The sequence below is a fragment of the Felis catus genome, chromosome D4 (assembly GCF_018350175.1).
Source record: "Felis catus isolate Fca126 chromosome D4, F.catus_Fca126_mat1.0, whole genome shotgun sequence".
Taxonomy (NCBI): domain Eukaryota; kingdom Metazoa; phylum Chordata; class Mammalia; order Carnivora; family Felidae; genus Felis; species Felis catus.
In genome coordinates, this window is record NC_058380.1 from 86713814 (window position 1) to 86738454 (window position 24641).

Here is a 24641-nt window from a genome sequence, read left to right on the forward strand (position 1 = left end):
GGAGTAGACCTGGGATCAGGGCCTCCTGGAGTCGGGGAACTATCCCAGTTCCTTAAACCAAATTTGCCTAAAAGCATATTGGATTACTCACTTTCTAGTAATCCATATGCATTCGACAGGGTCAGCCTCTTTTGGGTCTGTGACCTTTTAGATGCCTTCTTCCTATTTGTCCACTTTGGGGCATTTTGAGGATTTTTAGCCAGATATTCCCAACACAGTCCTTCCCTCGGGGGAGTGCATGAGAATCAGTTGCCTGGGGGAACTCTTCCAGAATTCAAAGGTCCCTGCCCAGCTGGCTGAATCAGAATCTCAGGGAGAGCCCAGCCTCACCTGTACTTGAAAAAGCTCCCCGTGCTGGGAGGTGGGGGCCCTTCTGCCCCAACTTCACGTTTCAAATACATGGGTTTTCATGGCTCGTACATAATTAGTCATGTGCACCGCCCCCCCTCGTTATCCTCTATCACTTTGCCCACTTTTCATGCCTAATGCAGACGGTAAGCAAATTAACATCCACTCCATCCCTGTTTCAGGTGGAATAAAATCTGGGCTGGACTCCCCACTGCATAGTATTTACCACGACGTCTGAGTCATGGTCCCACTGCACCTTGACTACTAAGCCACACAATCTCACTTTTGTTACATTTTTAAAAATACCGAGTTTAGTTTAAGCTGCCTCAAGTCTCTTTACAAACGAAGACAAGGTATGACTACATTTTTTTTTTTTAACTTTGGCTTTTAATTGTAAAACTAGTACATTCTCCATTTTAAAAGTTTGGTAAACGCCAAGGCTTAGAGAGAAGGCCACCCCCCTCCCTTTCCAGGGAGGCACCATGGAGATTTTTGTACATTTCTTGCAACGTACACTCCTTTAAAAAAAAAAAAAGAAAGAAAGAAAAAAAGAAAAAGAAACGATCCTTCTTGATTTTGTTCTGATCATGCAGGATTGTTATAAAAATATTCAAGCAGCACAGAGAAAGCAAATCCCCACAATTGAACAACTCTAAAGATAAGAACAAATACGTGGACCACGCTTCCTAACTAATTATGTATATATGCCAGTTTAACCTAAATGGACCGTACTCCACACACTGATTCGGGAACTCTTTTTTACCAAGCAGTGTGTCATGGGAATGTAACCACAGGAAGATGTGCCCTTGAACTGCTGAATCGTAGCCCACGGTAGAAACGTGCTGTGATCTACATATTCAATACCTCTTGACATTTAGATTGTTTCAAACTTCTTTTTCTCTTACAAACAGTGCTGCAGCGAACATCCTTATAGATGTATTTACAACATATATCCTGTTGCTTCTTCTTTGGTTTAATGTTTATTTATTTAGAGAGAGAGAGAGAGAGGGAGAGAGAGAGAATCCCAAGCAGGCTTCGTGCTGTCAGCGCAGAGCCCAACGCGGGGCTCGATCTCACCAACCGTGAGGTCATGACCTGAGCTGAATCCAGAGCCGGACGCTTACCCGACTGAGCCATCCAGATGCCTCTCCTGTTGTTTCTTTAGAGCAAATTTTTACCCAGAGAATCGCCTAGTCGAGAGAGATGAGCATTTCACGATTTTGGTAACTTCCACAAGAGTGCTCCCCAGAAAGTGTTACCTTATTCCTCCAGATATTTTTTTCTATATGTAGGTTTATTTACTCTGTTAGGTAGTCACACTGCAAACGTACTAGCATTCGGCTTTTTCTTTTAGTAGCACACATTTTGGGGGGGTATTATCACATAGTCAACATAAACATTTTTTAGTGGTTGCATAATAGGTTTATCATGGTTTACGTAACAGTTTTCCTATTGGTGAACATTTAAATTGTCTCCAGTTATTCAATATTATAAATAATCTGACAATGAACATCTTTTTTTTTTTTTTTTTTTTTTTTTTTTTTTTTTTTTTTTTAGTGTGTATTTATTTCTGAGAGAGACAGAGAGAGACAGAGTGTGAGCAGGGGAGGGGCAGAGAGGGAGACAAGACTCTGAAGCAGGCTCCGGGCTCTGAGCTGTTGGCACAGAGCCCAACACCAGGCTTGAACTCGTGAACTGCGAGATCATGACCTGAGCCGAGGTCAGATGCCCAACTGACTGAGCCACCGAGGCACCTCCCCCCCTCCTTTTTTAAGTAAGCTCTACACCCACAATCCTGAGATCAAGTGTCGCAGGCTCCACTAACTGAGCCAGCCAGGTGCCCCTGAACATCTTTTATCTGTTCAAATGTTTATTTTTCTGTCTCTAGGATTTTTTCCTTAGGATAGATTCCTAGAAGACGGATTACTAGATACAAACACTTTTTAAAAACTGTGAAACGGGGCGCCTGGGTGGCTCAGTCGGTTAAGCGGCTGACTTCAGCTCAGGTCATGATATCGTAGTCTGTGAGTTTGAGCCCCGCATCAGGCTCTGTGCTGGCAGCTCAGAGCCTGGAGCCTGCTTCCGATCCTGTGTCTCCCTCTCTCTCTGCCCCTCCCCTGCTTGCTCTCTGTCTCTGTCTCTCTCTCTCAAAAATAATAAGCATTAAAAAAAATTTTTTTAAATAAAAACTGTGAAACACTCTGCTGAATTGCATTCCAAAAGAAAGCAGTAATTATCGTATATGGTAAAATTTTGGAAACAACCCAGATGTCCACCAAGAGGCGATCGATTATGTAAAGTATCACCCAGTCAACAGCAGACTATATGTTAGAAGGGCAGGCATATTTATTTCCATTCACATGTCCCTCTACAGTGTACTGTGGGGGGAAAAAGCAGGTTTCAGAAGACAGTGTGTAAATATTTGGGGGGAGGAAATAATATAGATAAATAACAAAATCCCAAAGGCACAGTCACCAAATTGCTAACTGTTACTTTAAGAGCAGGCAAGGAAAAATGGGAACTTTCCCATTTCCCCTCTGAAAAATTTAGTCTTACAGTGAGTCTGTAGATTTTTGTCAGGAGGAATATGGATCGACAAAAACTTTAAAGGGGAAACCTTATAAATTATTTATTTCTAAAGTTTATTTATTTTGAGAGAGAAAGAGCGAGTGGGGGAGGGACAGAGAGAGAGAGAGGGAGAGAGAGAATCCCAAGCAGGCTCCACACTGTCAGCACAGAGCCCTACACCGGGCTGGATCCCACGAACCGTAAGATCATGACCTGAGCTGAAACCAAGAGTTGGATGCTCAATCGACTGAACCACCCAGGCGCCCCATAAATTGTTTCTAAAAAATAATTTTGCCTTTTGATTTATTTAATGAGTAGTAATGATCTCTTTTCTTTACATGGCAAAATACACCCATCTTCGTCTAATTTTTTCCTCCCCAAGTCTTCTAGAAGTTTAGCAAGGCCCCCCCTGACAGAGGCTTCTAAATAGTCAGCTCTTAACTATTCCCAGACCTGCTGGGACTGCAACTTTCCTCTCTGGATAAAATCTAAAGTTTAATGTCACACGTGGGACGTACTGCTCAATCCTCTCAGCAACGCCAAAGGGGAAGGTGCTGTTACTACCCCATTTTACGTGTGGAGAAGCCAAGGCTCGGAGAGGTGGCAGTCACTTTTTTAAGGACAGTCGGCAGGGCAGGGGCTGGCTTTGAAACAAGAGTCATGTGGCTCCAGGGCCTGTGTCCTTGGCCACGAACTCGTGGGCTCCAAACTGACCGCCCTGCTCCCTCAGCCAAGGACTGAGAGAGAAATGTTCCATTTTAAAAACTGGCTAAAAGTCCTGGAAATGCTCAGAGGCAGCCAGAATGGAAAAAGATGCTCAAAGGGAACAGAACTTCTCAAAGAGGCTGAGGCTGCCCTGTCCTGTGTGACACGTGGAAAAGTTGACAAATGTAACGTCCAGGCGGTTGGTGGGAGAACTGGTCATGGTCTTTGGCAAACTGCTCCCTCGGCCCTCCCCCCCACACCCCTGTCACAGCCCCACCCTGGGAGGGAGCGCTTGGGACCACCTCAGAGGAAGCCTTCTGCTGGTGGTGACTCAGTCCTGAATCTCTGCCCCAAGTCGGAGACTTCGAGGAGGACTAGGAGCCCCTCCTTGGGCCTCGTGGGGCAGCGGACCCACCAGGCCCGTCCAGCCAGCGTTTGTTTTGAAGCCCCAGGTCTCAGGCCACCTCTCCCCCGGGTCCCCTGTGCTTGGCCACGTCAGCCGCACCTTGGCATAGGCATGGGATGGCCGAGGGTGGAGGGGGGAATGTCCCATCTCTCATGTCTACCTCTCCTGGGCATCCAGGGTGCCACTTTCTTCCCCATCCTCTTGCCTCTCCCCGTGCCCCCCCCCCCCGCCCCATCTTCTCAGCCTCCATCTTGCCCTCAGAATCACTACCTGCAACCCAGGCACGCTAACCTCCAGGTCTCTTCCCACATAGGAGGATCCACCTGAGGGGCCTGACCCAGGCATGGGAAGAGGGACAGGACTGGTTTGAGGTTGGCCCTACCTGGGTCCCACGTGACCACCAAGTGGGGAGGGCAGGCCAGTGGGACTCGAGGTTCCTGTGGGTGGGTTCCCCATCATCAGCTCAGCGAGGCCCCCTCCCCGAGGAGGAGCTTGACCATGAGCCAGAGGAACTGGCGTCCACTCACCCTGGCAAGGAGGGCAAAGACATCCATCCTTCATTCATTCTCTTTCCTTCAACATGCCCTCTTTGAGCCCCAGCCTCGTGCCTGGCCCTGCCCCTGCCCTCAGGGCAGCCACAACCCTGTTGATGGGGTGGGGGGGCCACAGAGAGGCCCCTAACCCAGCTCTTGGGGTGGTCAGGGCAGGCTTTCTGGAGGAGGTGGCAGCCAACAGTCTTGAAGGAGAATGAAGCAGCCTGGGCTTTGTCCAGAGCCGGGCTGAGCTGAGGGCAGAGTTCACAGGCAGAGAGAGAAAGGTTTGGAGCCAACTTCCCCTTCGTCCTCAGTTGATAAAAACTGGAGGGAAATGGGTGCTGCTGAGCTCCTACCCCAAAGCAGTGGGGTAGAGACCGGTCGCCTGGCCGGCTCAGAGCTGGTCGGACACCGCTGGGGATGATGGTGCCAGGCCGGGGCATGCAAAGGGAGGCAAAACTGGGTGGATCCTACCAAGAGGGCCCGGGGCCCAGTCAGGCCCCCGCGGGGTACTGCTCATGCTGCTGGCACCCCACTCCGCATGCCGCCCATCCTGTGCCCTCGCATGTCCTGCCTGGGGCTCCTGCATGTCCAGTATGTGCCTGCTTGCTTCCCCTGGCCCCTCCCTCAGCTCTGACAGGGCCACTGCCTGTCCCCAGCCTGACTCAGGAGGCCAGCTGGCACCTTGGGCCCTGCCCTCCCCAGACTCTTCCTGGATAGGAATCTCGAGGCTGTTCTCTGCCTGATTCCACCCGACTCCTGATTCCACCTGATTCCTCCAAGCTTCTGGGAGGACAAGGAGTGGCCCCAAGAGTCAGCGAAAGCTTTGGGAGCAAACGGTCCCCCAAACAAAGCCCTCAATCGAACAGTCTGCTTCCAAGATGGCTGCCACCAAGGCGGCCGAGGAGGCTGAGCCCCGCGGCATTTCCGCCCTTGGGAACTGCCCTCCCCCGGAAGTTGCCCAAGTAGGCCAGTGAAGAGGGCCTGGAACCAGAAAGACCTTTGAATTGCCATTTGGATCCCACACTTGGGGGAAAGGGTGGCCGTGGCTTGGTGCCTTCAGCTTCCTGGGACCCCAGGCCTCTCTTCCCCTCATCTCGGGCATTCTGTGTGTGCCTCCCACCCCACGCCCCTGGATCCCTGGATTCTGGTGGGGTGGGGGTGCCCCCCGCCGGTGCCCCCTGTGTACGTGGCTCTCTCCCCTCCCGCCCTTCCCCAGCTCCAGCAGTACCCCCGCCTGCGGGAGGAGATGGAGCGCATCGTGACCACCCACATCCGGGAGCGCGAGGGTCGCACCAAGGAGCAGGTGAGTCCCTCCTGCCCCCCTCCTCTCCCCCTCCCCACCCCGGGCTCTCCTCCTCCTTCCCATTTTGTCTCTTCTGTCTCCATCTCCCTTACACTTTCTCGCCTCTACTCTCTGCTTCTCTCTCTTTTTTTAAAAAAAAAATTTTTTTAATGTTTATTTAATCTTGAGAGAGACAGAGACAAAGAGACAGAGCGTGAGACGGGGAGGGGCAGAACGAGAGAGGGGCACACGTTATCGGAAGCAGGCTCCAGGCTCTGAGCTGTCAGCACAGAGCCGGACGCGGGGCTCGAACTCACACACTCACGAGCCATGACATCATGACGTGAGCCGAAGTCGGGTGCTTAACCCACTGAGCCACCAGGCTCCCCTCTGCTTCTCTTTTTTATTGTGGTAAAATATATATAACATGAAATTTACTATTTTAACCATTTTTAAGCATGCAGTTCACTGGCCTTAAGCACATTCACAGTGTCACGCAGCCATTAGCACCATCTGTCTCCAGAACTTTTTCATCTGCCCAAACTGAACCTCATTAAACAGGGACTCGCCAGCCCCTGGCAACCATCTTTCTAGTTTGTGTGTCTATGAATTTGACCGCTCTAGGTGGAAGCTTACAACTGTCCTGTTTGTTTGTTTTTTTCTGTTTCTTTTTTTTTTTTAAGTTTATTTATTTTTGAGAACAAGAGGGAGATAAGAGAGAGGGCGTGTGAACAGGGAAGGGCAGAAAGAGAGGGAGAGAGAGAGAACTCCAAGCAGGCTCTGAGCTGCCAGCGCAGAGTCTGATGTGGGGCTCGATCTCACAAACCGTGAGATTATGACCTGAGCCGAAACCAAGAGTCAGACGCTCAACTGACCGAGCCGCCCCGGCACCCCAACAATTGTCCTTTTGTGTCGGGATTATTTTACTTAGCACAATTTCTTCAGGGGTCATCCCTGTTGTAGCGGGTGTCAGAATTTCCGTCCTTTTAAAGCCTTTTAAGGTATATGCCGCATAGTGTTTATCCATTTGGGCTGTTTCCACCATTTGGCTCTTATGAATAATGCTTCTATAAACATTAGTGTGCGAATGTCTCTTTGAGACCCCGCTTCCAGCTCTCTGGGGTATACACCCGGAAGTGGGATTGCCGAATCATTTGGTAATTCTGTATTTAACTTTTTGAGGAGCCGCCATACTGTTTTCCATACTATTTATTTCCATAGTATTTCCATCCTATTTCCATACTATTTACTGGAGCTGTGCCATCTTGCATTTCCACTATCTCCTTCTCAACCTTCTGACAGTCTGTCCTCTCGTCGTCTCTCTTGGGGCCTCTCTCTCTATTTTCTACTTCTCCGGGTCACCATATACCTGTCATAGCCACCCCCTCTTCCATTTACGTAGTCATTTATCAAGTATTCATTCATTCATTCATTCATTCATTCATTCACTGATTCATTCAGTCACGAACATGGTCCCTGTTCATTCATTCATTCATCGATTCATTCAATCACAAACATGGTCCCTGAATGTTGCCTCTGAGCCGGAGGAGCAGAGATGAGCAGGCTCCCTCACGGCCCTCACGAAGCTCACAGGCGAGCCCTCCTTGCTTGTCCATCTCTCAGTCATCCTTCTGTCTATACCTACCTCTGGCTCCCAATTCCCAGCCCTTCTCCATGATGGTGCTGTCCACGTCTTTGTTTGGATGTGGTGTTTTTGAATCCTTGCAGATCTCTTTCATTTCAAGAGTGATAAATACTTAATAAAATATTCAGTCAGTATAAAAGCAATTAAATTACAAGTAAGTGTTCCTTCATTGACTCTTCCCTGCCCCCAACTCCTCCCACAAAATAACCATCATGCACAGTTCGATGTGTTCCCTTCCAGACCCAGGCATTTTTTTTTTTTTCTAGGCGCATCCAGATTCCAGATTCCATCTTAATCTTCCGTAACCACAGCCCTGCTGTGTGTCTTGCCTTTTTTCTCTAACGATAATTGTGGTAGCTAACATCTGTGGAGCCCCCGTTACATGTCAGACATGTGATCTGCCTCATTTCATGTGTCTTCACCACTCCTGTGAGGCAGAAACACTTCATCTGTGGAACTTGAGGCTCAGTGAGCACAGGCTTATTACAGGGAGCAGTGGGGCTTGGGTCAAAACCCGGCAGTGTGCCTCAGGAATGTCACTCTGGGGGCGCCTGGGTGGCTCAGGCGGTTGAGCGGCCGACTCCGGCTCAGGTCACGGTCTCACGGTTTGTGGGTTCGAGCCCCGCGTCAGGCTCTGTGCTGACAGCGAAGGGCCCACTTCGGATCCTCTGTCTCCCTCCCTCTGTGCCTCTCCCCCGCTCTTGCTGTCTCTCCCTCTCTCAAAAATAAATAAACATTTAAACAAATTTTATTTTTTCCACTTTCCACTTAAAAAAAAAGTCACTCTGGTCGTGACTCAGTTCTGAATCCCATTAGTCCTCATTATTTGCAAAGGGGATCTTCCCATGCCAGAACTTAGAAATTGTCCTCATTCTTTTTTTTTTAAGTTTTTAGAAGTTTATTTATTTATTTTGAGAGAGAGAGAGCACAAGCAGGGGAGGGGCAGAGAGAAGGAGAGACAGAATCCCAAGTAGGCTTTGCACCATCAGCGCAGAGCCCGAAGTGGGACTCGAACTCACGAACTGCGAGATCGTGACCAGAGCCGAGATCAAGAGTCAGATGCTTAACCGATTGCACCACCCAGGCACTCCTGTCCTCGTTCTTTTGAACAGCTGTAGAGTGCTTTATTGCTTAGAAGCGACCATAATTTATTTCACTTTCTTATGGACGTTGGCTTGTTTCCAATTTTTCACTATTACCAACCACACCACACTGAACACCCTGGGATACATAGCTTTGCTCACTTGATGAGCTTATCTACCAGATAGATGCCAGCTAGATAGATAGATAAATAGATTTCTAGAAATGAATATGTGCATGTTAACATTGTTAAATATTTCCAAATTACCCTCCAAGAAGGTGATGCTAATTTACATTCCCACCAACAGTGTATGAGAATCTGTCTCCCCACAGTGTGCCCACACTGGTCACTATCAATATTTATTATTCATTTGATAGATTGTGAAAGGGTCTCATTGTTTTCATTTACATTTCTTTATTAATGAGGGTGAGCTTTTTTTTTTTACACATCCTTATTGATTATATGCGTTTCTTCTATGAATTACGCAATCATGTTCTCTGACTATTTTTGATTTGTGTTTCTTGTCTGCCTTTCACTTATTGACTTGTAGGAACTCTTTTATTTATTATGGATACTATTACTGATGTGTTGATTGATTTATTATGGATTCTGTAGGTGCCATAAGTATATTTCTTCCAGCTTTTCATGAATTTTAAAACTTTGCCGTACTTTTTCCCCTTGCCTGCTGACGTGTGTATCCTCAAAGGTCATGCTTCTCATCGATATTGAGTTGGCTTACATGAATACCAATCATGAGGACTTCATAGGCTTTGCCAAGTGAGTGCTCCCTAGGCAGAGAAGGTGACAGCTCCCGTGAGTGTGTGTGTGTGTGCGTGTGTGTGTGTGTGTGCGCGCGCGCATGCATGCATGCATGTATAGGACACAGGCCTGCTGGGCTGACCCTCTGAGCGTGGTGCCCACTGGGTAGTGGCATTGAAGCAAGGCCTCTTGAGAGAAGTTCTGAGACTCTTCCTTCGCTCCCTATTAGTGCTCAGCAGAGGAGCAACCAGATGAACAAGAAGAAGGCTTCAGGGAACCAGGTGAGTGAACCCCAGTGCCCCAGCCGGAAGGATGGAGGGTGCCGGACGGACGCCAAGCTCTGAGAGTCCCCTCCCCCCGAGGGGAAGGGTCTCACAGGGGCCAGGGAGCCTGTCAGCTGCCAGCCACAAGCCTCCCACTCTGCCTCAGTAACCCTCTCTCCTCTCTCCCGATGCTTCTCGTGGTTGCTATGGTTACCTCTTTGCAGGATGAGATTCTGGTGAGTACCAGGACTGGGGCTCTTGGCTTATGTAGTGAGGGGGAGGAGGGGGCCCATTTGTAGTGGGGACACACGGGGGGGGAAAGGGCACCCTGGCCTGAGCTGCTTGCACACACCAGCACATGGGTGTCCACACACGATCTCAGTCCAGAGGCAAGGCTTAGCCATACACAGAGCCCATCAGCCTACCCATCAGCGTGCATGAGCTAAGTATCTACTTCAGTCAGAGGTAGATCATGTGGGCTGGGTGAGTGAAAATGGCTGGTGGGGGCCTGGCAATCATTAGGTGCTCCTTAAATATCTGTTGGATGGATGGATGGATGGATGGATGAGAGAGAAATCTATTTTTAAGGTAGCCATCTCTACCAGAGAGTTAAGAGATGAGTGAAATATCAAGAAACATGTCCCTCTTTGCCTTCTTCTGCCCTTCAGATCTCTGCTGAAACACCACTTCTCATCCTCACCTGTACACACAAGCCATAATCTGGAATTTTCCAGAGGCCATAGTTTCTTTACAATAATCTAGGTGTTTGTGTGATTATTGGCTTCATATCTGGTTCCTTCTCAAACCCCATGAGGGAAAGGGCCGGGTCTCTCTTGTCCATCAGCACATTCTCAGCCCTCAGCCCAGGGCCTGGCACACAGTAGGTGCTCACTAGAATGAAGGCACTGATGAATGTAATATCCCAGGGCAGTTCGGTTCAGCAAACGCTCGGTGGCGTCTACGCTGTGCTGGTCCCTGGACAGGAGTCAGACCTTGGTCCTGTCCCTTGGAGGCCTGAGCCTGCAGTCAGGACCCAAGCAGGGTGGGAGCTGGAAGAGCAGGAGGTCTCTGGTGCAGGGGCTCTGGAAGGAGGTTTGGCAGAGCTGGTGGTGGCCGAGGGAGGACGAAGGCTGCAAGTCAGCAGGAAGTAGCATGACAAGGTCTGCTGGTCAGATCCTGGGGTATGGAGTGCCGGGGTGTGGCATTTGGACTCAATTCTGAAGAGAGTGACAAGACACTGGGGGGATCCTCACCGAACCAGGACAGGGTGGGAGAAGGATCATGGGGCACCTGGCTCTCTTGTTTCTGTTAAAGGCTAAGACAGCTACACCGCTACTGGTCCACTGCATGACTTGGGTTCTCTGCAAGGTTCTTGGGGAAGCCAGAGAGGGTCAAGGAAGGCTCCAGGAGGGTTTTGGGGTCCTCAGAAGTGGGCCTGACCCCAGAGGGCTTTCCTGCGAGTCCCAGGCTCCTCTTGTCTTCTCTGGATGCTCAGAGAAGCCAGGGAGGTCAGGGCCAGGGGATGGAGCAGAAGAAGCTCCCTCACGCTCAGGATGGCCCACCGCTAGGGTCTACTTAGTGGCCTTGACCTTGAAGTAGAATCTGCAGGCCCTGGTCTGCGGTGATGGCTCAGGATGGTCTTGGGGACAGCAGCTTCCTACAATGAAAAGAGACCTGTGCCTGTTACTCTGGGCTCCCCAGGGACAAAGGGGCCTGTTCAGTTTGTGCTCAGCCTTTCCCCTTGCTCCCACTCCCCAACACCCCACTCCTGTCCAGAGCCTGGGGCCAGAGACCCGGAGAACCCTACTTCTGTTGCATTCATGTGTTCATGTCACAGATGTTTATTGATCACTTTCTGCCTGCCAAGCACACTGCAAGGTGCTGGAATATACCAGTGAGCTTTTAGAGAGCTCACAATTTAACAAGACAGGCATCAAGAGATGATCTCTCTCTCTCTCTCTCTCTCTCTCTCACACACACACACACACACACACACACACAGACAATTTTGAATATCAGCCATTGTCACAGAAGGGAGTGATAAAAGACAATAAGACTATAGTGGGGGTCCTGACTCCTACTGGGGGCCAGGGAGGACCCACCTGAGAATGTGACTCCTGAGCTGATGCCTGGGGCGGGGGGGGGGGGGGGCGCATAGGAATTTGACAGACAAACAGGAGGGGAAGTGCGTTCTAGGCAGAGGCGGCAGCAGCATGTGCAAAGTCCCTGAGGTCAGAAACAAGTCTTACAATAAGGTGCATCTCAAGCTGAAAAGACCTTCAGAATCGTGTGGCCCAGTTGGCCACCTCAACTCGACTCCACGCTTTGAGCAGTGGGGAGCTCATCCCCTATGAAGGCTACCAGTCCCCTACTCAGGTGGCTCTAACTATCAAAAGGCTCTTTATCCCGACCCGACCTCTGCCTTCCTGCCTCTTCCAGTCTGTTCACTTGTGGTTCAAACCAGAGCAGGTCTGGCCTGCTCTGACTGGCCAGGCCTCCAAGAGCTAGACGAGGGGCAGGCTTTTGAGCACCTCTCTTTGCCTACCCCATCCTCCGCAGGGAATCCGGGCCTCTGCCCACTGACCTCCTGCCCTCTCACCCTCCAGGTCATCCGGAAGGGCTGGCTGACCATCAACAACATTGGCATCATGAAGGGGGGCTCCAAGGAGTACTGGTTTGTGCTGACGGCCGAGAATCTGTCCTGGTATAAGGATGACGAGGTAAGGAAAGAGCCACTGGTCAGGGGGTGAGGCTCAGACACCCTGGGCTAGGAGTAGACCGAACCACCCAACAAACGGGTTTTTTTTAATCCCATCAAAGACCCTTGGATGGAGTTGGGCTGCAAAGATCCAGGCAATCCCGGGAGCTCATCCAGGCTGGACAGAGAAGATGGCTTATCAGGATCGGGGAGCCTGGGGCTCAGCGCCCTGGAGAGGGTGGGCAGGGGTGCTGGGCACCCCCCTGACCCCACCAGCCCTGTGGCCTTCCTGTTTTCCTGCTCCAAGGGCGCGCCGCCTCCCCCGTGGCCCCCACAGGCCTATGACACACACACGTCCGGCTGCCAGACGCCCTGTTAACCCCTGCACCCCAGTCCCCCAGACCCTGTCGGTGCAAAGGAGGTGCCCCAGATGCCTCGAGGCTGAAGGACCAGGAGCGATGGGGCCCTGTAGAGGAGCCACGGAAAACCCCTCCTTGCCCACAGGGGCAGACAGAGCCCCTGCCGTCTCCCTCCCCTGCTGCTGGTCTCCTTTAAGAATGAGTCTATTTGGCTTCCACATCTGGATTCCAGAGGTGACCAGAGAGAATAGGGAGGGCTGGGGGCGGGGGGGGGCTTGTAGTAATGAACTCCAGCTGGCCACAGAGTGGGGGAGGGGACCCTCTTCCTGAGGAAGCTTTTAGAGGAGAGTGCGCTCTCGGTGGGGGAGTGGGGCTGGGGTGGGGGCTGTGATTTTGGTCTCCGAGCCCCCTCCTTGATCCCCGCCCCCTCCAAGTCATCCCGGGCAAGCCCCCCCCCCCCCATCTTGGGCCGGGCCCTCTGTCGTCACTGGCTGGGGCGCCAAGCCATCTGGACCTCATTACCCCAACGCTGGCCTCTCCCGGAGCATGGGGCCCCTGGAAGGGAGGGAGTGTGAGGTGGCGTGAGGAGGTGGGGGGGGGGGGTCGCTTCCTGCTCTGTCGCTCAGGCAGGCTACCTAGACCCCTCGTGGGCCGGGGGTGCTGACCGCTGGCCCCAGAACTCCTGGTGCCCTTATGTTGGGCAACTCATACGGGGCCAGGGGACCGTGTGACCTGGGGCTGAGGGCTACACTGCAGGGAAATGTATCCAAGAGGGGCCCTGTCCTCCCGTGACGGGGTCTCATTGAGCTTTGTGTGCACATTCGAGTGGGGTCGCCTGTGGGAGCCGTGCTGAGTTGGTGTGGGCGGGGTGGGGGTGGGCAGCGAATGCCGGGAGGCGGGGTGTGCGAGGCTGGTGGATGTTGGGGGGGGTTGTGGGAGAGCGTTTGGGGTGTAAGCATCTAGGTGTGGTTGGGGGCAGACGGTGTGTGCCTGAGGTCTGACTCTGGGGCGTGTGCGCCTGTGCTCGGTGTATAAGTGAAGGTGCGTGTATGTGGCAGATGGACTTGAGGAGGGAGGGTGTGCACGGGGAACAATATGCATGTACTTGGGACGTAAGGATGGGAGAGGGCCGGTGTTCCATGGTGAGGGTGCGCGTGTGCGCGCGCGTGTGTGTGCGTGAGATGTGCAGGAGTCACAGATGTGTGATTTTAGTTTGGGTGTGGGAATGTATGTGCCTGAGTTGTGGGGGGTGTGCGTGTCGAGTCGTTGAGTTCGTGTGTGTGTGTGTGTGTGTGTGTGTGTGTGTGTGTGTGTTGGATGTGAGCGGAGTTTTGCACTAGAACACCTGGGGGACATGGAGGTGGTCTGGGCTGTGAGGAGCGTGATCTGTCCCCCTCTACCCCAGCCGCCAGCCCTCTGGCCTTTGGGACTTGGGTGGCCCTCTGGGCAGACAGGCGGCTGCCCAAACCCCCAGCCCTCGCTGACCCCCCGGCTTCTCATTTCTTCCTCTGCCACCCGTCAGCACCCACATCCCGTCTCACAGCAGGGTACCCCCCCTTCCCTCTGCACCTCCTCCCAGCATCCCTCCCAACCCGCCCCCCCCCCCCCCAGTCCCCTGCCCGGTCTCCAGACTCCAGTTCTGGGATGGCGTGTGGGGGTCGGTCCAGCTCTCCAGCGGCGGTGCCGAGGGTCTAACCCAGCCCAGCCTAACCAATGTGCAGACTACTGTACAATTTGGGAGTCCTGAACAGATAGTCTAAACACTGGGTAGACGGAGTGGAGGTGTCCTCTGATCCATCCAGGCAGCAGTGTCTGTCGGTCGGGTGGGAGCTTCGGCCCCGTCTCCTGGAGATCCAAGGCCCCCCAGCCCCAGCCCAGCCAGCCCGTGGTCCCCTCTCTGCTCCCGACTCCCCTTCTGCCTCCTTTGACGTGGCAGGGGTGAGCGGGAGCTGTGGCTGGGAAGGAGGGGCCTGGGGAGGGGGCCGGCCAGCAGGAAGGGAGGGGTGGGGGGAGGAGGCCGCTCCTACCTAGAGTCCAACCCCAGAGCGCAGGCAGGGCGGCAGGGCGGGTGGTGGCGGGGCCTCCCTCGAACGCTTCCAGATGTTCCCTGGCCGCGTGTGCAACTTCCTCCTCTCCTCCCCCAGCCGCCCTCTGGGGCTCCTGGCCACCCGCCTGGCATAAAGAAGGCTTTATGTGGCTGGATGGGCCAGGCGGGTGGAGGGGGGGGGGGGCAGAAGGAGGTGGGCAGGACTGGGAGCAGGGTCCTCCTAAACCCAGCCCCTGACCCGTGGTCCTGGTCGAGGCTCGTGCCCAAGCCCTGAGTCCCTGAGACCCACATAGACATCCCCGCCCGCCCCCCACACCCCACCCCCGGTCACAGCATGGGTCCCGTGGTGTGGGCAAGTGGGGTGCCGGCAGCAGAAACCCTTGTCCTCCTCCCAGAGCCCCATCCTGGACTATCTCGTCCGCAGATCCCCGGGCCTTCCCTTGAACGTAGCAACCTACAGACAGATCTCAGCCCATGGCAGGCACACACACGCGCGTGCACGTCGGCCTGGCGCCCACATGCGCATCCACAGATACACATCACTCCTCCCAGAGGGCTCCGGCCAAACCAATCCTATTAAACAGGCCACAGGCACGCAAATGTGTGTGCCCACAGTGTGGCCCGCGGGCACGCTCCGTACGACACAGGTATTTACAGTTGCCACCCGCATCTACAAAAGCGTGCACACATCCGCCTTGACACACGGTGGTGACAGCGTACGTGCTCGGGCCGGCGTGCGTTCGCACAGGCACACGGCCACACACACGTTGCACACACAGGCGTACCACCTCCGGGTCTGTGCCGTGCGCCTGATTGCTAACACATGGGTGGGTTGGGGGGAGTGGGCTGAGCCGGCCCTTTGAAGCCGCCGGGGCTGCCGGCGGCCCCCCCTTCTCTGTCTCTCTGTCTCCACAGTCAGGAAATGAAGTCAGCAGCTTATCCGAAGCAGGTCTCCTTTGGCCGGGCCGGCGGGGAGAGAGGCTTTGAGGGCGGGGTCCCTGGCTGGGGCCGGCCTGGACTGCATCCAGGGCTCGCTTGGGGTGGGACTGGGACCCACCCTCAGCCTGGCCACCCTGCGCTCTTGGGAACGGCTTGAAGGTCATTGGGCACCAGAGGTGCTCAGCAGGCCCAGGGCTCCAGCTCTCTTCAGACAGCACCTGTTCAGTGCAGGGGGCCCTGGCGCCCAGAAGCCCGGGGCCACTCTGGGGGTCCGCAGCCCCAGCCCCCCGCCCCCAGCACAGAGTGCTCTTCGGACGTGAGGCGCGGCCCCCCCTCACCGTTGCTCCCATCTCTATCCGCAGGAGAAGGAGAAGAAATACATGCTTTCCGTGGACAACCTGAAGCTACGGGATGTGGAGAAAGGTTTCATGTCGAGCAAGCACATCTTTGCCCTCTTTAACACTGAGCAGAGGTGGGTCCTCAGACCCTGCAAGCCCCAAACCAGCCTCACTGGGCAGAGAGGGGAGGGACCCTGCCCTGAGCCCCACAGCGCGTCCGTCATTCATTTGACAGATATTTACCCAGTCCCTACTCGGTGCTGGACTTCATATCAAAATCTCCTTCCCCCTTCCGCCGCACCCCCCCCCCCCACCTTCCAGTCATTCGGTTAGTGGGTTAGTGCCTGTTCTGCATAGACTCTGCCGGGCACTGGGGACGAAGAAAAGCCCATCAGGCCCGGTCCCCTTCTTGTTGCTCAGTGTCCAGTGGGGTCCGTGACAATACCGGGTCTCTCCCCTCCCAAGCCAGGGCTGACTCCTGTGGGCTTCACCTCCCTCGAGATGAAGGTTCAGTACAGTTGCCATCAGGGAGGTCCCCAGAGGGCCAGGGAGGGAGCCACTGGGGGCTTCCTGGTCAGGGATGCCCCTCTTATGAGGGGCTCAGTCCCCCTTTTTCTTAGAGCATCGTACTGCTGGTTTCACTGAATCCTGACAGTGACCCAGGGCGGTAGGAGTCATTATTAACCCATCTTCTCGACAAGGAAACTGAAGCTTGGAGAGAGGAGGATTGCCCGGGGTCACACAGCTGGGAAGTGAGAGAGCCAGGACTGGACCCCAGGCATGATGACCCCCCCCCATCCATGCATGCCCTTAACCACCTGGGTGAGTGGGTTTCATGCCTTTTCCCCTCCCTGCCTGCCCTTGCAGGAATGTCTACAAGGATTATCGGCAGCTGGAACTGGCCTGTGAGACACAGGAGGAGGTGGACAGCTGGAAGGCCTCCTTCCTGAGGGCTGGCGTGTATCCGGAGCGCGTTGGGGTGAGTGGTAGTGCCGGGAGGGGGCCAAGCCACCTGGGTCACCGGCCTCAGCCCTTAAGGGCTCAGAAACAGCACAGATCCTCCCCCTACCTGTCCTGGGGCGGGATCAGAGTTAAGCCTTCCTCCCGTCCTCCAATGCTGGTTTTACGTGACCCTCCTCTGCCCCGTTGGCATTTCGCGCATCCCCTGCATATAATGGTGGTTTCTTGTGGCTACTTCACTTTCCTCCTCTCTTTCCCTGATGTCTAGAGTTGCTTTAGAGTGGGGGTAGGGTGCCCTGAGTTCACTCCCCTTCTCCTCTCTGTGTGTGTCTGCTCCGGCTCTGCTTGCTGGTGGCGGCGGCGGTGGCAATGCTGGTGGCGTGACCTCTGTGGCTTTGGCGTGGGCCTCCCAGGACAAGGAGAAAGTGAGTGTGCCCCTCCCTCACCTTCAGCCAGGTGTCTCCAGCCTGGCCGCAGCTCCGGCCAGGTCTTTAGAATCAGGAAGGGACCTTGGAAAGCCTTTCCTAATCGATGGACTGGGAAACTGAGGCAAATTCTAGGCACTAGACTGAGAGCCGAGATAAGACTGAACAGGGTCTGGGGTCTTAAGAGGCACTGGGCAGAGCCCAGATGCAGAGCGTTTGGGGGAGTTGGCATCTGTGTGTGCAGGCCATTTGTTCTGTGCGCCTCAGTGTTCCAGGCCACCCTTGGAGGGAGGGGCCAAGCCCCTGGGGGTGCCTAGAACCTGGCTGCGAGAGCCCAGCCACCCTAATGCCCTCTATTCTCAATGGCAGGCCAGCGAGACTGAGGAGAATGGTTCGGACAACTTCATGCACTCCATGGACCCACAGCTAGAGCGGCAGGTGGAGACCATCCGGAACCTGGTAGACTCGTACATGGCCATCGTTAACAAGACCGTGAGGGACCTCATGCCGAAGACCATCATGCATCTCATGATCAACAATGTGGGTGCAACGCTTCGTGGGCGGTGGGTGCTCTTTTGGGACCAGGGAAGCAGAAGCCAGGTTGGCCCCGGGGAGGCACAGGCCAGTCCCATGGGACCAGGTCTAGAGAGGTAGGTATAGGGCCACGCCAGAGCTGTCCAAAAGAAATAAAATGTGAGTTCCTTATATTATTTTGTAGATTCACATATCCAAGTCACTACAAATGTTCTTAAATGTTTTCCAAAAGGGACTAGGAATCACATCTTTTGAGAAGTCCCAGACTGTGTTTTAAAATGCATACCCCAGAGGGGGCGCCTGGGTGGCGCAGTCGGTTAAGCGTCCGACTTCAGCTCAGGTCACGATCTTGCGGTCCGGGAGTTCGAGCCCCGCGTCGGGCTCTGGGCTGATGGCTCAGAGCCTGGAGCCTGTTTCCGATTCTGTGTTTCCCTCTCCCTCTGCCCCTCCCCCGTTCATGCTCTGTCTCTCTCTGTCCCAAAAAAAATAAACGTGGAAAAAAAAAAATACATACCCAGAGAACCACTACCATCCATGGCTTAGCGAAGAAAAGCATGGCTGCCAGAGAATTAGTACTGTGTTTGAATCCTGGCTTTGCCACAAATTCTGTTTGACTTTCAGTAAACTACCCTCTCTGAGCCTCTGCTCCCTTGTATGTAAAATATGGATAATAACAGAGTTGAGAATTAAAGGGATAAAAAGAACAGAGTAACTCAGTGCCTGGCACATAGTAGGTGCTCAGCACATCACTGAATAACGAACGAGTAAGTAAGACACAGGCCTGTGGCATAAAAAACCTCAGTGCCTCTCCATGAATATCCCAGAGCCTGGGCCAGGTAGCACCTGCGGAGTTTAAGGAGAACATTAACCCCCCCCCCAACCCCCTACACACAGACACATTTCATCCAATCCAAACACACATTTACACCTGTCACTCAAGGGCTCAGAAAATTTAAACTGTCATCCACCTTATTTTGGCCCAGTGGAGCATGCAAGTCCTTGGACAGGGTGCAAATGCCCCATTTTACAGATGGGGAAACTGAGACCGAAAAAAACCTCAACAACTAGGTGTCCTGGTTGCATGATAGGCCCTGGGAGCCCTCCCCAATCTATGACTTGGAACAGGTCACTTTTCCTCTCTGGACTATCTGAGGAAAGAGCAAGGACGGAGACGGGGAAGTGGCGGGCGGGGGAGATCTCCGAGTTCAGGTGGCGGCAAAGCCAGGACACTTCCCTCTCCCCCGGCCCGGAGTTCTCAGTCCAGCGCACACACCACGGCGCAGTCAGCGTGGTACAGGCGTCAGAGCCCAGCCTGTCCTCTCTTCGCTTCCTCGCCCGCAGACGAAGGAATTCATCTTCTCGGAGCTGCTGGCCAACCTGTACTCGTGCGGGGACCAGAACACACTGATGGAGGAGTCGGCGGAGCAGGCACAGCGGCGCGACGAGATGCTGCGCATGTACCACGCTCTGAAGGAGGCGCTCAGCATCATCGGCGACATCAACACGACCACTGTCAGCACGCCCATGCCCCCGCCTGTGGACGACTCCTGGCTGCAGGTGCAGAGCGTACCGGCCGGACGCAGGTACCAGGGCCGGCCCCCACGGCCCCAAAGCCCCCCAGCCCGGGGCCCGCGGGAGGAGGGCCGGGACCGGGCAGTGGCGCGCCCGCGTCGCCGGAGCGGCTCCCACCTGGAGCAGGGGGCGGGGCTTAGAAATGGGCGGGGCTTGTTGCGGGGCGGGGCTTGCCGTGAAGCGCTGGCTGCGGGGCTGGGTGGAGCTGGAACTTTAGAGCCACCGGAGGCGGGCCTTAAACTCCGGGAACGAGTAGGGCGGGGCGGGGCGGGGCGGGGCTTGCGCGCATGGGCGTGACCGGCACGGGGCTGGGGGCGGGGCTCAGGGTGGGGCGGAGCTGCTCATCTCTCCCTTCCTTGTCTTCCGCACCCTGTCGCCCGCAGGTCACCCACGTCCAGCCCCACTCCGCAGCGCCGAGCCCCCGCCGTGCCCCCAGCCCGGCCCGGGTCGCGGGGCCCTGCTCCTGGGCCTCCGCCTGCTGGGTCCGCCCTGGGGGGGGCGCCCCCCGTGCCCTCCAGGCCGGGGGCTTCCCCTGACCCCTTCGGTCCTCCCCCCCAGGTGCCCTCGCGCCCCAACCGCGCCCCGCCCGGGGTCCCCAGGTGAGTAGGGGCTGAAAGCGTCGGAAGAGACCACCGGGCGGGCGTGGCCGGGAGGGAGGTGGGGCCAGAGCCGACCCCCTCCATCCGGGGCGCTTCGGACGTGGGTGCCGGAGCTACGGGAGGTGTGGCCGAGGGCTGGCGGAGCCTGCCCCCCCAGGGAGCGCTGAGTCCCGGAGGTGGTCGTTTCTGCGGAGGGGGCCGTGGGACTCATCCCACCTGCCCCCTTCTTTCCAGCACTTGCATGGCGCTTCCCTCCCTTTTCACTTCTCTCTCCCACTGTTGCCTACCTCCTCCTTTCTCCTCGCTCTCTGCCGTTCTCCATTCCGTCCTCCACTTCTCTCTCCCAGCCCCTAGTGACGCACCTCACGTCTGGGGATTTGAACTCAGATCTTCTCCAGATGTGGAGTTTGTTCACTTACCCTCAGGGCTACTCTGATGCCCCCCTTCTGAGTCCTGACTCTGAATCGTCCCAAGGGGCGTGTCTGGCCTCTGGCCCACAGCAACAGAGGCCAGGCTGTGACTGTGAGCAGCAAGGTGTGTGTGATGTGTGTGTGGGCGTGCACACGGGTGTGAGTGTAAGAATGGCACTCAGGCACGGGGCTAGGACGCCGAGCAGCTGGGAAAGGGGACTGGGAGGGACGGGGCAATCTAATGGCTTTCTTCTTTCCCCCTGCCCCTACCTGGCCTGGACCAACTTGGTGGGTGGGGGGCAGCAGTGGGTGAAAGGCTGCCCCGTTGCCAGAGATTTCCAGGGAAAATCATTCTACTTCATCCCTTGGCTTTGCCTTCTTGATTCATGACCCTTTTTCAAGGAAGCTCGTTCTGATATCTCAGTCCGTGTTTCCACTGGCCACATTCTCTGAGGAAGAGCACATCAGACCAATAGCATCCACCTGTGTTTCCAGATGGCTGGAGGGTAGGACCTAGCCTTCATGGGTCTAGTTTCCATGAACCCCAAAAGAAGCAGAGATGGGACTTGCTTCCACGGTGCTCTGATGACCAAAGCAGATGGGTAAAGCAGGCAGCATGGTATTGGTCAAGAGCGCTGGACTGGAGCCCAGAGGTTCTGGTTAACCCTGTGCTTGTAAGCAAGTCACTTTCCCTCCCAGGGCCTCAGTGTCCCTTCTACCACATGATACTTAACATTCTGCCTTTCTCCCAGGGTTGGCGTGAAGATGGAGGGAGAGAGACAGTGACTGTAGAGAAGCCGCATGAAGTGCAAATGTGGCTGTAGGAACACTTTGCTAACTTCCCTGGGTGTTCAGATTCTTAAGGGAATTTGGCACGCCCAGGTGCGCGCTGAGGTGTGACACAGGGGAAGAGGAAGATCTGGCGCCTGCTCTAACTCCAGTCTTGCCAACACACAGGAAACCCTTGGCAAGTCACGGCCCTGCCTCGGGGAAGAGAACAGTCTGGGAAGCTTCAAGACAGCTTGACGTGGGGGAGGTCCGGGGGCCGCCTGGGATAAGACTCAGGTGGTGAGAAGTCAGGGGCATCTGGGTATGGAGCGGTGGTGTGGGCGAAGGTTTAGTGGGGATGCATTGAGGAGAGCCGCTGGCCAGAGGAGAGTGCAGACGGAATGAGGAAGAATAAGAAAAGGTTGCCCTGAGTACAGTGGGGCAGGCTGCAAAACCTTAAAAGTTCACAGAAGTTTGTCTTCTTGAGGCTCAATGCTGTGGGGAGTAGGGAGCCCTGGGAGGTTCTTGGGCAGAGAAATGACAGCTGGACCCTGAGAAAGCAAGACCTGTCCCTTACGGAGCACTGCAGGTGGCCCTCTGAGCACGCCAGGCACGAGTGTGCAGGGAGCTGGTGCAAACGCCTCCTGTGTCCGGGCGAGCTTCTGTGTTGTGACTCAGCCCGCGCGTGTGCTTCAGTGTGCCGAGTGGCTGCATGCCCCGGATCCGTGCTGCACGTGCCGGCCAGTGAGGGTGCTGGGCAGCGGGAGGCGGGGGAGGTGTGTACGTGTGCGTGTTGTTTGTGGGCATGTGTCAGCGTGCGCATGCGGGGCCAGGGGGCCTCACAGCATGTGTGTGCACGCCCGGGCGTGTGCGTGTGCGTGACCCCACCCCCCGGGCCTGCCCCGTCCGTGCGTGTGAACTGCCATGTTGATTTCGTGCTGTCTTTCAGAATCACTATCAGTGACCCCTGAGGAGCGTCAGCCACGGTAGGTACATACATGCCTCTCTGCCTGCTGCATGAACGGTGTGTCTGCCCCCCCGCTGCACCAGCTCCACACTGGGGGGCGCACCCGGGACCTCAGAGCCAGGCTCCCCTCCCTCTCCCTTCTGCAGCTCCAGACTTATTCTTTCCTCTTTCTGTCCTTGCTGCCAGCTGGCTCTCTCACCTCCCTTCTCAGCGAGCCTCGGGACTCAGTGCCACTGCTCAAGACCTCCATGGCTGAGCCTGGGGAGCTCTTGGGACAGGCTCCGCACCCAGGCTGGCAGACATGGGTGCTCTCTGGAGCCGTCAGGGAGGGCAGAGAGCTCACGGTTTATGGTGTAGAGGCAGGGAACTCGGAGGGGGCGGGCGTCGCTGTGCGTGGGGCTGGACTCAGACAGCCAGAGGCCTTGGAACTTCATCCTGGGGACGCCACGCTCATTCCCCCATCTGAGCTGTGCTGTTGGGGCAAGGAGCTCTGGGAACCGAATCCACGGTAGGGCAGAGGAAGCCAGAGCCCCATCTCCTCTATCAGATAGCCAGCGACTGAGCAGCAATCTGGGGCCAAGGCTCTGGTTTTGTGCTGATTTCTGAAAGCTGGAGGGCCCTGTCCACACCTCACAGGTGAGGCAGGGTCACACGGCCCCTTCCCCTCCCTCCTTGGTGTTGTCACGCCTGTGAAGGCACACTACAAACCACAGCGTCCTCGGCCCCAGACAAAGCACCATAGCCCGTCCACGGGCTCATGGGCTTGGGCCTGTTGCTCCTCGGGGTGACCTACACTTTTCAGCCCAGGGGACGACAGTGTCCACTGACCTGAGCCTAGTCAGCTTCTCCGAGTCCCACCCTGTCTGGGCCGCACATCCACCCGGCGACCCGCCTGTCACTCTTCCCCTGCCGCTGACTCTTGCTCTTCTGCTTTTCCCCAGCAGGAAGGGCCCAGCCTCACCTACGCGACCTGTGGTCCCCCGACCAGCTGAGGCTCCCCTCTTAGACTTATAAGCCTGTGGCCAACTGGCATCCGGCCGCCTGACCTCCCTGCCTCCCCAGGGTCCCTTCCGAGGACTCCGGGCTTTCTGCCCGCCCAGAGGGGTGTCCAGTGCCCCCTCCAGCCATCCTTTTAGCTTCGCCCTCCTGGCTCAAACAGTGTTCTTTCTCCTGTCTCTCTCCATGAGGACTGGTAGCTGTGGCCACGGGGCACGCGGCCCCACACTCCAAGGCTAGGGGTGGCCCTGGGCCAGTACGTTGGAAGACAAGGGGGCCACAAAAAGAGGGAAGGCAGAGGGGCCGAGCATGTGTCTGGAGCTGTGGGTGCACTGCCTGGTGGTGTATGAGAGACCAGCGTGCGTGGCGGGGGGGAGGTGGGGGGGCTGCCTTGACCTCCACCCCAGACCCTGGGGAAGCTGTGGCCCCCATTCATCTCCAGTTCTCCCACCTTCCCTTTCTCATCTCTCTCCTCCATTCCAGAACCCTTGCCCACACCCGCAGCTTCCTTTTCTCCCCCTGCCCTCCCCTCCTGCCCCACCGGGCTTGGCATTGCTTGCCTTACCAGTTCTCTCCCTCCTTCTCTCCGTTCTCTCTTTGCTTTCTCTCCAACTGCCAGCCGATCGGGTCAGGCAAGTCCATCCCGTCCTGAGAGCCCCAGGCCCCCCTTCGACCTCTAACCAGATCCCTCTGTTCCTCGGAGACCTCCCTTTCCAAGCCTGCCTGGACGGCTGTTCTGTGACTTGACAGTGGCTCCCCAGCCCCAAAGCCTCCCCCTTCATCTGTGACTTAGTCTGTTGTAGTGGTGAGCTGACACATCCAGGCGTGATGTTGGTGAAAACTTGTGCCCCCTCTGTGGTATTGCTCCTACCCCATTCTATAAATATCTATAAATATTCATATATATATACATACACACACACACACACACACACACGGCCGCCACAGCCTCGCCGCTAGTGTTGGGAATCAATCACCATGCTGTCCCTGAGGAGTCTTGTGGCCCAACTACAAGGGAACACTGTCACCCTGACATCCCCCTCTCCAGCGCGTGCCACCTCTGATGAGCCTCCCCATCATGCCCAGCCCGTGGACAGCCACCTTTCCGTCCCTCCCCCAGTCGAGCACGGGGGTGCCATACTGGCAGCTGTGTGGTTCCCTGACTACCACCAGTCTTGCTGTCTCTTGGCTGAGAATAAAACCCATTTCTGGACAATGGGAAACTGTCCTCTGTCGGCTTGTGTTCTTTGTGGAGTTCAGGAGAAGGTGAAGGCTTAAACCCTGGGATGCAGGGGTGGGGAAGGGCCCAGCCACTGCTAGTGTGCTGTGAGGAGTGGCAAAGAAAGGCGTCACCCTTTCCCAGGCCTACTGGGAAAGCACCGGGGGGCTCACAGGTCCTTATTCTAGGAAGCCTGCTCTGCCCACTAGGGGGGCAG

General features: G+C 55.5%; 1 protein-coding gene across 21 annotated transcripts in view; it reads left to right on the forward strand.

Annotated features, from left to right (window-relative positions):
- The window catches only part of DNM1 (dynamin 1), a 44345-nt gene extending 19912 nt beyond the window's left edge, over positions 1 to 24433 (forward strand). For 2 of the 21 annotated variants that reach the window (XM_023242785.2, XM_023242784.2), the window contains exons 11-23: positions 5780 to 5866; positions 9278 to 9348; positions 9560 to 9611; positions 9818 to 9829; positions 12200 to 12313; positions 15999 to 16108; positions 16842 to 16953; positions 17348 to 17359; positions 17729 to 17899; positions 19235 to 19476; positions 19849 to 20064; positions 22192 to 22228; positions 23151 to 24433. In XM_023242785.2, coding sequence (XP_023098553.1) covers positions 5780 to 5866; positions 9278 to 9348; positions 9560 to 9611; positions 9818 to 9829; positions 12200 to 12313; positions 15999 to 16108; positions 16842 to 16953; positions 17348 to 17359; positions 17729 to 17899; positions 19235 to 19476; positions 19849 to 20064; positions 22192 to 22213 — 1221 coding nt within the window. In that variant the 3' untranslated portion in view covers positions 22214 to 22228; positions 23151 to 24433. Of the gene's footprint in view, positions 1 to 5779; positions 5867 to 9277; positions 9349 to 9559; positions 9612 to 9817; positions 9830 to 12199; positions 12314 to 15998; positions 16109 to 16841; positions 16954 to 17347; positions 17360 to 17728; positions 17900 to 19234; positions 19477 to 19848; positions 20065 to 20777; positions 20780 to 22191; positions 22229 to 23150 lie in introns of all 21 variants that reach the window. The other 19 variants (XM_023242776.2, XM_023242775.2, XM_023242780.2 and 16 more) reach the window with 16 other exon arrangements.
- The last annotated feature ends 208 nt before the right edge of the window (positions 24434 to 24641 follow it).